The 14,271-nt window shown below is 36.7% G+C and overlaps 1 protein-coding gene across 6 annotated transcripts in view; it reads right to left on the bottom strand.

Annotated features, from left to right (window-relative positions):
- CHID1 (chitinase domain containing 1) overlaps positions 1 to 14,271 on the bottom strand; it is a 104,118-nt gene that overhangs the window by 12,025 nt on the left and 77,822 nt on the right. For all 6 annotated transcript variants that reach the window (XM_072339178.1, XM_072339181.1, XM_072339177.1 and 3 more), the window contains 3 exons: positions 4,337 to 4,417; positions 2,129 to 2,171; positions 98 to 633 (listed from right to left, as the gene is read on the bottom strand). In XM_072339178.1, the coding sequence (XP_072195279.1) occupies positions 535 to 633; positions 2,129 to 2,171; positions 4,337 to 4,417 (223 nt within the window). In that variant the 3' untranslated portion in view covers positions 98 to 534. The remainder of the gene's footprint in view (positions 1 to 97; positions 634 to 2,128; positions 2,172 to 4,336; positions 4,418 to 14,271) is intronic.

Raw genomic sequence — 14,271 nt, 5'->3', positions numbered from 1 at the left:
CAGCATAGTGTGTTAGTATTCAATCCTTTATCAGGCCGAGGGAAAGGTATCTAATTGCTGCCTTCCCACCCACCCCCTTCATTTGATGTTGACTTACCTTATTAAGAAACAGCAGGTCGCAAAGAGTGCAGCAGATGTTAAATTTGCCGGACACAATCTGATTAATTTATTTGTTCAGTGAAATGATTAGCAGCAACGGTTTGAGAGGTCTCCACCTTAAGCCTCGATCAGATGGTATCAGTTTGTCTGCTTCAATTCTTGTAGGAAAAAAAATCTAGAAAATATTTTCAGTTGTAGTTTCATCCCAGTTGTGCAGGTCGCTCTGTTTCTAAGCGCTGTGAATTCTGAACTTTATCAGAAACCAGAAATCACATCTATGTGGCAAATCAAACAGTTATTTATTGGGAAAAATGCAAGTTTAATACAGGTATGAAATAAATTACAAAAAATGTTTTCAAAATCACCTCTCCAGGATGCTCTAATTGAAGGTGGAGTCTCAGTGAAGCAAAAGTCTTTCCCACATCATCTCTTACTTTAAAGCAGGTCATAAAAATAATCCAGGCCTTGTCCCAGTTCCCAGATGGATATACCAGTGTCCAATTCTTTTGCAAGCTCCAAGCGCAACTGGATGGACTAAGACAAGGGCACATAAAGCAATTAGCTTTTAGTCAGAGGCATCAGACACTTCTTGCTGCCATCTCTCTCTGCCATTAACGGACTTTAAAAATAACCATCCTTGAACTTCTGAAAAGCCCAAAGTCTGTATTTCAAATTTTATCTGGCTTAGCGAGCACTCATTCAGTAAGAGACAGTTCATTACATTGGTTAATTCAATGACCTAATGCACGATAACCAGCTAAATAGACAAAATGCCACTGAAATAAATCTGATTTATGAACTATGCAAAGAACTGTTCTAATTTAAGCTATCATTTCCCAACGTACAGAAACTCTAACTCTTCCCAGAAATTTCCCAAGGGTAATATAAAACTTTATCACTGAAGACAATTAGAACGACCATCAAGATCTTGTACCTACTCTTGCTTTCTCCCAGGACGGAGTCATAATTTTTGTTATCAGAATTCTATTTTTAAGAGGATCTGGAAGGTGATTTTTAAACAAATCCTTATACGCTACACTACTGCCACTGATGTAGATTTGGTTTAGACATTGGTTTACAAGAGAAGTAACGTTACAATTTGTGTTCCATATTTCTCTCAGTTCAAACTATAGAAACAATTATTTTTCTTTGAGTCTTTTACTTTCAGGTTTTCTTCCTTTGAAGGGCAGCACTGTTTGAACAGCTCACACCACAGGGATGTCTTTAAAACTCACTTCCATAGGAAACAGAACAAAATGTCAAGGTGTCATTAATATATCTACCAGGCCTGGACTTCATGCCTGCCTTTAGCTAACCACAAACAGTCAATTTGAGCAGCTTAACCTACCTGTGATTATGATGTTAAAAAGGAAAACAAACACACTTGTGAGTGGGGAAATAAACCAAAATTCAGTGTTCCATTGACCATTTTGATCACCATAATGTGAACAACTCTTTGATTCACCTCAGCATACAGTCTCTACATATTTCATTACAATCTTGAAACCTACAGAATTGCATGTTCTAGTCCAGGCTGGACTCTAGAAGGGTGAAATGCTAACACAAGCGCAGAGAGAATGTAATGTGATAACATGCAGCACAATCTTTCTTTTTTCTGATGGATTTGCAGTGAAATTTCAAGGCCGATACTAGCAAGAATGTAGTTAGACATAGCAATTCATATCCCATATGTGCTAGCACTTCCACCTGCATTAGATTAATGAAGGGAAATACAGTTGTACTAACAGAGCATAATACAATATTCTCATTCAGAAAAATTGACGTTGGGAAAATTTCACAATAATACAATCAAACTGAATGTCTCTATTCTCTCTAAATACAATGTATTTCTTCTACAGAAGCCAGCAGAGGCCTAAGACGCTGCCTTTAGTTTAACTGGAGAAAATCTAAAAATAGCTCACTAGGAATTAAGGCAAGTAACCATTTATCATGTATTCTGGTATGCTGCAGACTATTTTGTGGGTAGAAACTTCATGTCCAGCCAAAGGCCAGAAAAAGTCACACCTACCTTCAGTGTTGGATAGAAGACGGCGTGCTTTCCTCCTTTATTTCTAAAAAATAAAGGAAAATAAGAAAATTGTCACAATTGCTTTAATAAACTCTCATACAACTTTCAGCTGAAAAAACAGATTTATTCCTTCCAATAAGGAGGAAACAAAGACAGTGCTTAAGGAAACTGCTGACTTTATTGTGAAAAATATATTGCTTTTAAAAGTAAGATATGCTAGTATGTTCAGTACCTGGGAATTAATACTCCCATACCAAAGATAGAGACCACCTGCAATTTAGTGCTTTGTTTAAGATGTTTTACCCAGTGGCCATTTCATTCTGGTGCCGAGAGAATGACTCTTTTTCTAATTAGACACTTTTGCCATCAGCTTCCATTCAGCCCACACTCCAAGTGGACACTGGCTGGTAAAATCACTCGCCTTAAGCAAATGTTTACCTACCTGTACAGTGCACTTATAGTTACAGAAATCTATTGTCTCTTTGTAGTAGTCAGTCTCTGCCCACTACTGTACTTTGCTTGAAGACTCATAATATGGTTTCTTAGCTATTGCAGACATGCAAGATTTCCAGGTGAGGTGCTTTACTATTGCTGCATATTCAGGCCTTCCTGCTATTCCTATCCAAAATAACTGAACCTTCACAAAGCAAGGTGGTCACTGAAAAAGAGCTCCCTTAAATAAGCCGCCACTGCAGACGTGCTGTGATGCACAACTGCCTGCCAGGCCCAGCATAGCTGAAATTTAGAGTGATCTGATCCACTTTGTTTTACGCATCGAAAACTCTTTCAGAAAGCCTACAAACAACATCATCTCCAAAGACTGCCTTTTGAAGGCAAACGAGGTATTGCTACTGCCATGCATTCTCTTTTCCATGTCCTGTATGGAAGAAGACATTTAGGAAATCCTTCAGGAATGAATCCCAGATATACGCCATTCAAACAGAGCCCTCGGATTTACTCTTGAGAGCAAGCTGTCATCACGTGGCCATTGTGCCTCCAACTGGATTTTGCATTAGAGGTTAGTAAAACTAAGCATCTGGTTTATTTATCTTTAGTTAACATCAAAAATCTCTTAACTGTTTTACACAAAGCAACTGTGGAACAGGATACTGAAGAATTAAAAAGGAAAGAACACAGATTTCAGTCCTCTCAGGAAAATAGAGAAAATAAATTGAAACACTGCTGACCAGCAGGTAAATATATATTTTTCTGATAAGAAATGCATGTAGCTGAGGAGTTTACAAGGAAGGATAAAATCACAGGTTGAAAGAATCCTAGAAAATGAATTATAAATCTATAGGTAGGACAGGGCTTTTGTTGTTGTTTCCTTCTTGGGTTTAAAAATATTTCAATAGGAAAGGTATTTTTAAAAATGTGCCTACACTGCTGCTTTTTTCTTTAAAGCATCCTAAAATGCATTCCACTCGTTTTCAGTGGTGTGCTCTCTTCATGTTGTCAGTGCATTAGGTAGCAAACAAGATAAAGTTTTGGAGCAAAACTAAGATCATGTTTGTAGAATTTTACCGTATTTTTTATGTTTGTGTAGAATGTATGGCAAATTATTACTGAAGCTTAATAAGATTTTGCTGTTTATTTGTCTGTTTGGAATGGATTTTTACTAGCATGATGAATTCTCATCATTTAATGACAAAAAAAAAATATATATAGTTATTAATCTTTCTCTTCACACTCTTGAGAAAACATGCCCAGTCCTTTCAACAACTTCTGTTACACACCTGATGCTCCATAATATTCTCTCTGATCCATTTCACATAGTGCAGGTCTGTTGCTGGCCAATCTAGTCAGTAGGACTTGTAAAGGCTCTCAGATCCCAGAGACTTTTTGGATGATTCAATTTGGCTGATCATTGGTAATCACCCGACAGCTCACAGTACTCATTTTAGATGCACAGTGTAAATGACACTCAGCAGATAATTTTGATGGATAACTTCTGAAGATATGACTCACCAGACCTCTCTTCTGAAGATTGTTTTAGCTTGTATTATTTCATTAATCCTCCCCTGGTTTAATTTTCTTGCCTGAGTGAGGCATTCTTATACTCCAGTTCGGTGTTGACATACAGATCACAAACATCAGAATTTCCATTTACTGATTTTAGTTGCATACTACAGCTAACTGGTAATTCATTGTGTACTGGGCCATGTCTTAGAATATTTGTAGAACAGTTAGTGAATAATTGTAACTCACTTTTTATATTCAAAGTAGTGCTCAGCAATTTGCTCATCCCAGACAATCTTTGGTTTGTGCTCCTTCAAGGTTTCAATGTACCTACAAATTAAAAACATGGATATGGAATTAACTTCTTTTCTAACAAGCAGTTATAAATTAAATAGCAGGCAATCTTGAAAACACAGCTTTGCCATGCTTAGATGTTGAACACTGTATCAAAATGTTCTTGATTACAAATGATTTTCTCAGCCACATTTCCAGTTTGTCATGTTCATGTATTTAAGGTTCTTTACTTAAGCAGAGGAATTAACATTCATTAGTTAAGAAGATCTACAAAGACACAGGAAGACTATGCTTCAATATTTCTATAGCCTAATTCTTACGTGCCAAAGCACAGGAACTGAAGTCAGTCCTAGAGGCTAATTAAGACGCTTCTTAATTTTAGCTCACTATTATGTGAAAAAAGCTCTCCTATAAAAGGATTTAATGTTCTAAGAATGAAATAAAAAATGTAAAGCTTGTTTAAAAGGAAAACATACTACAATGAAACCTTTAGAAAAATTATCTACACCACTCTTTTCTTGCCATTATTTTCTTGCAATGGACATTTTGAATGGGAGATGGTCTACCTCATTTCTAAGTGACTCAAACCAAAGACAGAAAATTCCTTGTACACGAAGGCTGTGCAAGGAAACAGTGTGGAATAGTTAGGACGGTCTAAGCTGGTGTGTCTGCATCTCGAATTGCACAACTGAAACAATGCTGCCTGCTGCCTCCTGGAAGTCCACCAAGAGATGGCAAGCTGCTGCCAAGGACAGAGAACACACCAGAATCACAGTCATGAGAGGAGTCTCTATCACATGTTCTTCCATGACTTCTGCATCTTTGGCCTGCAAGAAGGCTGAATTTAACTCTGCTGATGGACCACATATTAGGGGGTTTATCTGGCCATGGTCCACTGGTTTCTGTCTTTCCATGGGGACTGTATCAGCAATTCGAATCTCAGCTCCTGTCAGCAGTACTCCATCTCTCTCAGGACTATAAAAATCAATCACAAGCAAACATGGTGGCTATAAGTAGCAATAGATTATTTTTCTATTAGTAGATATTATAGAAAATCTGCTAAAACTGTATCTTTCGTAATACATCTAATTTCTTCAATAACATCTCTACTCATTACACGATTTGTTCGGAGAAACATGTTTTCAAGTTTGATTTGAAATTTCTACCTCCTAAATATAAGTTTTCATAAATAATTTTCATCAGATACCACCCTGATCTTGTCATTGCTGAAACTCCATTTCACTGTATAGGAAAGAGAGGGGCAGAGGGAGAATTTGTAATTCTGTTTGAAAAAGTTTCACTCTCTCCTTCCCTCCTAATCTAAATTACAACATTCAGCATTGCAGGGAATATTTCTTTTGTTGAGGTTTGCTCATTCGTACATTAGTAAATTGCCACCTACTGCTACAAGTATTAGAAAGTATTTTCATTTCATATTTAGGCCAACCCAGATGTGCTACTTTAGCATCCACATAAGCAAAAAAACAACCAAAAAAGGCAGCCGCAACACACACATGCCCAGTGTGTGTGCCCACATACCTTTTCAAATAATTCTAATTAAACCTTAGAACCTTCCCTACCCTTTTTATTAGACACAAAATGTTAAGTTGTCAAATATGTAAAGAGATCTAGTGTTGTATATTGAACATTTAAAGATAGCTTTTTAACACATTCCTGAATGGTGACTTCAATAATGATGGGAAATGCTGAATGTAGGACCAAGGTGTTACAGCCAAGAGTTACCACCCAAGGCAGCCCAGCTCAGTTTTCTTCCTGAACATGCATCCTTTGATGGGAAATTCTCACTTCTGTTGCTAAATAAACCCCCATGATTATAGAATGTCCAACATACATTTGAGCAAGCTTCAGAATCAGAAATGTAACTTGCAGCAGTCATTACAGCCTACTACATATAAGGTATGTTATTATTTTACAGCTGTTCAGGCATGCATCTTATTTAATGAGAACCTGCCCTGACTGTGCACAGGGAATTTATTTCCCTTTCTCCTGCCTCTGGGCACTTATCACATGGTATGTAAGAGCAAAAATGAATGAATTCATCTTAAAATCACATGTAAAATGATGATTCTCCAAAGCTTAATTTCAGGAAAAAAGAAATATTAGGCAAAAAATTGTCACTGCTTTCCATTAATCTTGGGGGTGCTACTTGACATGCATTAAGTTGTTATTAACGTCTGTATTAAGGACAACAAAAATGCACAGTACAATGTTAAAAACAGTGAGCTCTCATTCACTTTGAATTCTACTGCATTCAGACAACTCCCACATATTCCACTCTTCTCTGCCCTATCTGTGCATTGCACAGTAGTGCTACACCAGCACATACTGCCTCTTAGCTGAGGCAGTACTTGACTCAACATACACGTGTAGTTATTTATAAAGCAAACACAAGTAATGCAATTTTCCGTCACACTGAGCCAGACAAGCATGGGATACAAGAGTTCCAGATTCATTTCCAGGTTCTGAAGGAGGAAAAGTGATGGGCAGTGAACTCATCACAAACAGCTTTCTCTGTGCTCTCTACCATACATCACTCTTTGCCTTTATGCTCATATTTATAGCTTTCCTTTTCTTTCTTCTCTTTCTAATTTCTCCCTGACTATTTCTACTCCCACTGTCCCAGCTCTCATCTGCTTTTATGTATTCCTGTCCAGACTAATTTAGACTAATTTATTTTGTTCCTTGTCTATCAGCTCTTAACTTATTAGACATCTTCTTTCATTAACCAGCTTCAGCAGCTAAGCTATGGTAAAGACAGAAAGCTTGGCTTCACTGTCTTGCACTACATTGTTTCCCACAATGTTGTGACCATTTGCAAAGACAGAGGGAGTGTGCACTTAAAGGACTTAAAGGTCCTTTCCTACCTTAAATGATTCCACGACTCAATGAAGGCTTTTTGTTAGTGTTGGATTTTCAACTACCATAGCACTTTCACATTGTAGCTGCTCAGTCTTTATTTATAGCTTTCCTTTTGGTGTGAGAAAATGTCAAGGAAGAACATTATCTGGAGACATTTTAAGACTTCACATCTGAGTAAAGCCAGCACTGGTAGCGAGAGAAACAACTCTTTAAAAAGGTGCTTTTTTGCGGGTAGTGAGAGAACTAGAGAGATAGGGAATAGGCCAAGAGAAATTATTCAAAACCGATGATGGGCTGTCATAGTTCTGAATATGTCAAAAATAATTTTGTATTCAAATATTCCATTTTAGAGCTGCAGCAGAAAATACTGTAGCTTCCGTCTGAGACTCAAGCTTCCTTTTTGGCCTTCCTGCTTTCTTTTTTAAAGAACCATTCTAAAGAATATCTGCAGAAATGCTGAATATATGAGAAGCCAGAGAATACCTTCAGTGGTAATAAATGAAAACATAAAAGGGAAGAGAATGTGAAAAAAGGACTATATAGATATTTTGCATTCTCATTCCATTGACACCTAAGATTGCAGCTTGCAAATGGTAGAGAAGTCTTGAAGTTTATTAATCTTTGGATATAAGCCTTTATAATAGCTTTGTGAGCATGCATAAATTCATGAAAAGACTAGCTGCGAAGTCAGAAATTGCATAGCAGTATATGTACATATAAATACATAATAATAAACAGTGTGAGGATCCAAACACAAACACTGCTGAGTGGTAAGTGTCAGTGACAGACTGAACAAGAAGGCAAGATTCCACCAGACAGGACCCATAGGGATCCTAAGCATCCTTTTAGCCATTTCCTCTCAGCATTCAACACTCAGTAACAAAATACTTACAATGTGCAAGCATAAACTACCGATTTCAACTATATACATTTCTTAGGCACTAAACAATCTGAACTTCACTTAATAGAAATTCCAGAAGCTCTTTTGATAGCAAATAAGATATCCAAGAAAAAGATAGCTGGTACATCTCGGAGATGTAGTACTTGTACATCTTAGAGAATGTACATACTTGTACATACTTGGAGAATCAAAATAGCATGCTAGCAAACATAAAATCAGATTTTGCTTTGAGGATTCACGCATTTGAGTGGGGTGGAGAGCACATCTAGAAGCCTTAATTTATTCTGTCTGCAGGGTACGGTACTTAAAAATATTTCTGTTAATATTTTTAGACCTTTTCATGTAAACCAAAACCAAATGCAGTATTTGTGAAGTCTTGAGTAAATCCAAGTGGCCGTCCAGAAAGGAGGAAAGCTACATCTATGTAACAATCTATAAACAAGCACCAGTTTTCTTCATTAATCCCTTCTTTGCTGATTTCAAAAAGTGCAGAAAGGCAGCCAAGTGTTGCTATTTTTTAGAGCTCTGGAGACATAGAAGAAGGTTGATCATCTTCTTCTTCTCATCTCAGGGGAACAATTACCATTAAATCAGAGTTTTAATGATAGCTGTAGTGTCTTACTATATGTATAGAAGGAAGCTCAAACACAGCATTTCCACATATGTGGGTATGTTAATAGTGCCCCTTATTCTCATTTAACTATACAGTGGTTTGATGAAGAACAAGGCCTGTCTGAGAGCTTATTCAGTACTGAAGCAGGTAAATTACCCAGGGGAACTGAAAGTACAGCTGAAAGTACTCTAATGGATGCTATCTCTTCTAACTGTAACCAAAATGGTTCTCATTTATAAAAAGGAAAACAAAGCTACACCTATATCTGGATGAAAGAATAGTATTAATAACCACAGGTGAAGCAGAAAGAGATGTGCATGTTTATGTGTTTGAGGTTTTGACTCAAACTGACAAATACAGGAAGAACACTTGAAAATCTCAAAGAAAACAAGAGATTTATTTCTGAACCATTAAATATTTCCGAGTCATTTTTTTCCACATGCATCGAGTTTGCATATATTTTCTATCAGAAATCTTTGTTGTTTTGGCCACATCTAAAGTCTAAAGTGTCTAAAGCTAAAGTATCACACATTTCCCTTCGCAATTTTTCAGTTAGCCACAGATTCTTCTTTCTGATTTATCCAACCTAACACATGACAGACTACTGATTATAGCACTGTTTGGTTATGGCAGCCCTTGCTGTCTTGAAAGAATGAGATCCTTTCCTTTAAAACTCAGTTTTGTTGTCTGGATATCTCTTTTGCCTCTAGCCAAAGGGTAACTTTCTGTTTAGGAAGCAGTTAACAGTAGAGTCGCTAACTACACTAGGACAAAGAACAGGATTCAGGCAACCTCACAGAAGTAAAAACGCAGATGAGAACTGAATGTAATTAGGCACGTAGTTACAGAACAGCCCTATTTCATCCTGTTTTAAGAAGTTTTGTTTGACTTCCAGCTAGAGGATTTATTTGCTTTTATCAACTCAGTACACAACTCGAAGTCCTCAATATATACATAGCTTCATTTAGTTTGACTGCATTTTCACACTATAGCAGAAATGCTAAGTCACAGCCTGAAGCAATAATGCAGCACCTGGTGGGAAGGCAGGGGCAACCCAGAAGAGCTCAGCTGCATGAAGCTGATTGACCAGGAGGGGTGAAGCCAGGATCCACCCCTTCCCAGACCTAATTTAAGGTTTGGCAGTAGAGATCAAGGGATCTTGCTAGAGTTCCCTGTGTACCTGTGGTTTTCTGAAGGTAAACAACTACTTTTCTTTATTTCTGTATTTTTAGCTGTTCATTGTGCAAGTTCTCACTTGCTGCAATGTAGGACTTGGCTACTCTGCTGTCACTGCTGCGCTTTCCATCATCTTACACACACATTTTTATAAATGTGAATATACAATAAACCTGCAATATTGTCTTTGTTATTTTTCCCTAAATTATTATCAATTAGGCCTACATCTGGGCAAGGTAACAAATCTACCCCAAAGGTACCCCAAATATAGGTAACAGGTCATCTCAAGGTTAACAAAGTTCCATTTCTGACTTATTTCTGTTATAGACTACACCAGGAAAACCCCTCTCACTTCTGAGCCAGGATCTTTTCTCCTCCTGGCAGTTTTAAGCTGAAATTAAGGGGGAAAGAGGGGAAAAAAGCAGATGTGTAAATAGTCTAACTTATATCATTTAATAACTTAAAGTTCCTCCCCTCTCTCATAATTAAAGATGATTTAATTAGCTATTATAATTTCCTCTGCTGTACACTGGGGGTGACTTTAGAAGCCTGGTTTAAAGCAGATGTTAAGAGTATTTTGTGGATGTAAGATGGATCACGTTGTGACAGCAAACTGGTTTTCCTCCGAACTCTTATCACCTGCAGCCAGTAATGCATACCAAGAAACCACAGATAATATTAGAACTAAAATAAGACAAACAAGTGACAATTACCTCTGAAAATAAAGAAGGAAAACGCTTTTTCCTCAACTGTTCAGAAACATCACATTGCGGAGATGTTCTTGCCCATATAACCACTAATAAAACTATTCTTTACACAAAACACGATTAGAGCGTGTTCTTTCAGTCCCCAAGTTCTGTATCATCTAATTCCTGCAATGTAACTTGTTTACACTACATAGCAAAGTGGCAGCTCAAAAGGTTTATATTATTTGCACAATACGATTATTCTTATTAGGGCCGATCAAAAGCCAAGTGCAGTTTTGTGAGATATTTAATATCCTTATGCATGCATGTGCATGCAAGTTGTTCTGAACATTGTGAACTAAGGATTTGGGGATATGTGTTTTCACTAGAAATTGTATGTATTTCCAATTACATGATTTAGTGGAAAATACTGGTGATAGATGGCTGGTTGAGCTGGTTGGTCTTTTCCTGCTTTGGTGATTCTATGAATCTAAAGACAAGGAAAAGTAAATAGAAGACAAATTAAATTGGATAATATATAAAATCTGCCATAAAAAATATACATAATGTTCAAGTTAGATAACAAATATCTAATACGTGAAAGAGAAAATGCTGAGTGAAAGAAATGTTCTTACAGACTCCTGAAATCCTTAAAAGTGCTTCCAGGCTAAATGAGAGTTGAAGATGCTGAGAAGCCATTCTGTTTATTTATTTTTTCTTCTTAAGAGCTAAACCTCCACACCAACATTACAGCCGCTTAATGTCTATTCTTCATAGAAGAAACATAGGTTCTAACAAATTCTTCTAAGCTGATGTATCATTGTGTAGTAGTAGAATATTAGTCCTCACTAGGTGGGATAATATAAAAGTGTAAACTCCAGTTCATCCAATAGTCTGGCTTACTGCAGAGGCTTAAGCAATGCGTGGTCTTTCTGGTTAAAAACTACTTCTCAGTATAGCAAAAATTAATGCTTGTTTATCCCTATAGGATTTTTTCAAGGATCAGCAGGCTAATCCTAAAAATAAATCTTTGAACATAAAACTGCCAGTTTAAGGGTACAGTATTTGAAATGCTTAAGTATAAGCACTTCCAAACACAGTACTCTAAATACAGAAGAATGCTCCATTCTTCCAGGTAATACATAATGAAAAAGTGAGGCTGTATATCTCTGGACGGGCGGCTGAACAAAATTCAGATATACCAATACATCTACTGTTCAGCTTCAGCTGTAAATAAGAAAACCTACAACTATGCAAGTTCTGTAGTATGCCAGGTTGTTTTTATGTTGGCTTTTAAAAATTTATTTAAAGGAACCACAAATTTTGAAGGATTTCTAGACTACCCACTTTATCATTGCTAGCAAAAATGCATAGTTAATAGTGGTGACTATGTTGAAAAAATAGTGTTTTGTAGCTGAGAATTGCTCTATCAAATCATGTTGCTGTGTCCTTTGCATCTGTTTTAGTTTACGTAGGAATAAACAAGAGGCATTACTTCTGGAGTGACCTATGTAGAACTACTGCAAAACTTCTGGTCTCTATTGAAAAGATAACACAATTACAAGCCCATGCAAATAATGGCTAATCTTTCCAGAGTAATGCAAATCTCCTCAGGTCAGTTCATTTTAAACAGGCCTTAGCACAATCTGGATGGCATACAGTTCTTCCATTCTTGGCAGATACCTTGAATTGAAGATGGGCTATAAAGTAATAAACTATATTTTATCCAATCAGAGTGGAGATTTATGCCTTCTTTAAAAGAAACTATCTTCATCATAGCAGTCAAGGAAATGCTTAAGCACATGTATTTTAAATTTCTTAATAGTTAAACTATTACTAATACTGTGCTACTGCTGAAAGAAAACCCAACACTTTGCACCATGAAAAAGCGGCAGAACATCTTCCATATCTTTGCTGTATCTCAGTCAAATATTGTGTTTATTTTATTGTTGACTTAAGTTCTGCTGGACAAATCTATCTGTGCTTGCTGATTAGATTTGTTAAGAGTAATTTTTTAAAGCAAAAAACAATATGTATATATTCAAAATGATTTCAAAAAGAATTGTTGCTTAAATCAAATGGCAATGCTTGGAGCAGAAATCAAGGGGTAAAATGATGGCCATACTATTTTCCTCTGAGTTAACAGAAAACCTTTTCCTTATATCCAACCTAAAGAGGGGACTTAAAGTTTGAAACCATTTCCCTTTGTCCTGTTGCCACACGCAATGCTGAAGAGTCTGTTCCCTTCTCTCTTGTAGAATCTTCGAATCACCAAGGTTAGAAAAGACCTCTAAGGTCACCCTGTTCAACTGCCCACCTATCACCAATATTTCTCACTAAAATTAGCTCCTCATTAGACACTGATTAGATATCAGGTCACCTGAGAACCTTTTCCAGGCTGAACAGCCCCACTCTATACAACTAAGAACTTTTGTTTTCTGAGTAAATTGCTGGTTTAGAGGAATGGTATAAAGCAGAAATATATTCGTGGCATGTGTGGGATCTGTGTACATCCTAAAATTTTATTAGTACCTGGGGAAGTTAGAAAAGTATATCTTTTTGCCGTATTTGAATGATAGAAGTTCACACTGCAAATATTTGAGCAGATCTAGACAGTAATTGTTCACAATTTATCTAAGTATGCTGCCAACAGTAAAACAATAGGGCATTTTTGTAACTAAAGTGTCTCCATATACATTACACTGCAATAAGGTCTTCAAAGTATTATGACTTTGCATTCCCTATACAAATAATCCAACAAGTTAAGTAATCACCAATACAGCTGTCCAGTTAATGGAAGAAGGAAGTCATTAAAGCATCTCTTAACCATAAACCTAAAAAAGTTAAGCATTAACAAGGCCATGCTATGTTTACATGATATGCATAACGCAAAAGGTCAAACTAGAAAGAAAAAAACAAAGGAAAATTAAAGAACAAAGACAACTGCAAGGCATTGATTAATAAAAGCAGAGTGGAAGAAGGTCTGATATAATGTGGAAATAAGGAATAAGGCTTTTTGTTTGCTTTCTAAAAGCCACAATTTAGAAAAAGATCATCGGATATAAAAAGGTCATCGCTTTTCCTTTTTTGCTTCAGCTTTCATTGGTGAGCATCATTTTTTTTCCAAAGGCATAAGAAGAGCATTTGATTATTTCAATTAAAAAAAAAAAGAATTCCACTGAATTTAGTCTGATAAGATACTAAATAGGTTCACTGCCACAAATAAGTCAACTTTTGTATCTTATGTCAGGCATGAGGGGAGAAGTAGAGCTTTCCTTTTCAATGCAGAGAGCCATTTCAAAATGGTATGGCTGAGACATCACCTGGGAATAGCTCCATTTGTCCCACATACATAATTATCACAAGCTCCTGCTACATTCGTATGCACAGAGATGAGGTATGAATGACCTTGTTAAGTAAAGAAATAAAAAAAGAAGGATGCTATAAGATGAAGAGAAACAGATGGTACTGTCAGCTGTAGAACTGCAGAGCCCTATGTTACACAGACATGAACAAGATGGAGAACAGTGCTTTGTTTAGACTGAAATATCCCAGCTGTAGCCACTGGAGGACTTACTGACCTATGTTTGGGATTGCCAAGGCTTTTGCTGGTAATTATTTAATTTGTGCTTGC

This window comes from Excalfactoria chinensis, chromosome 5, assembly GCF_039878825.1.
Source record: "Excalfactoria chinensis isolate bCotChi1 chromosome 5, bCotChi1.hap2, whole genome shotgun sequence".
Lineage (NCBI taxonomy): Eukaryota > Metazoa > Chordata > Aves > Galliformes > Phasianidae > Excalfactoria > Excalfactoria chinensis.
Note: the sequence above shows the minus strand (reverse complement) of the source record. Positions and strands in the feature narration are given on the sequence as shown.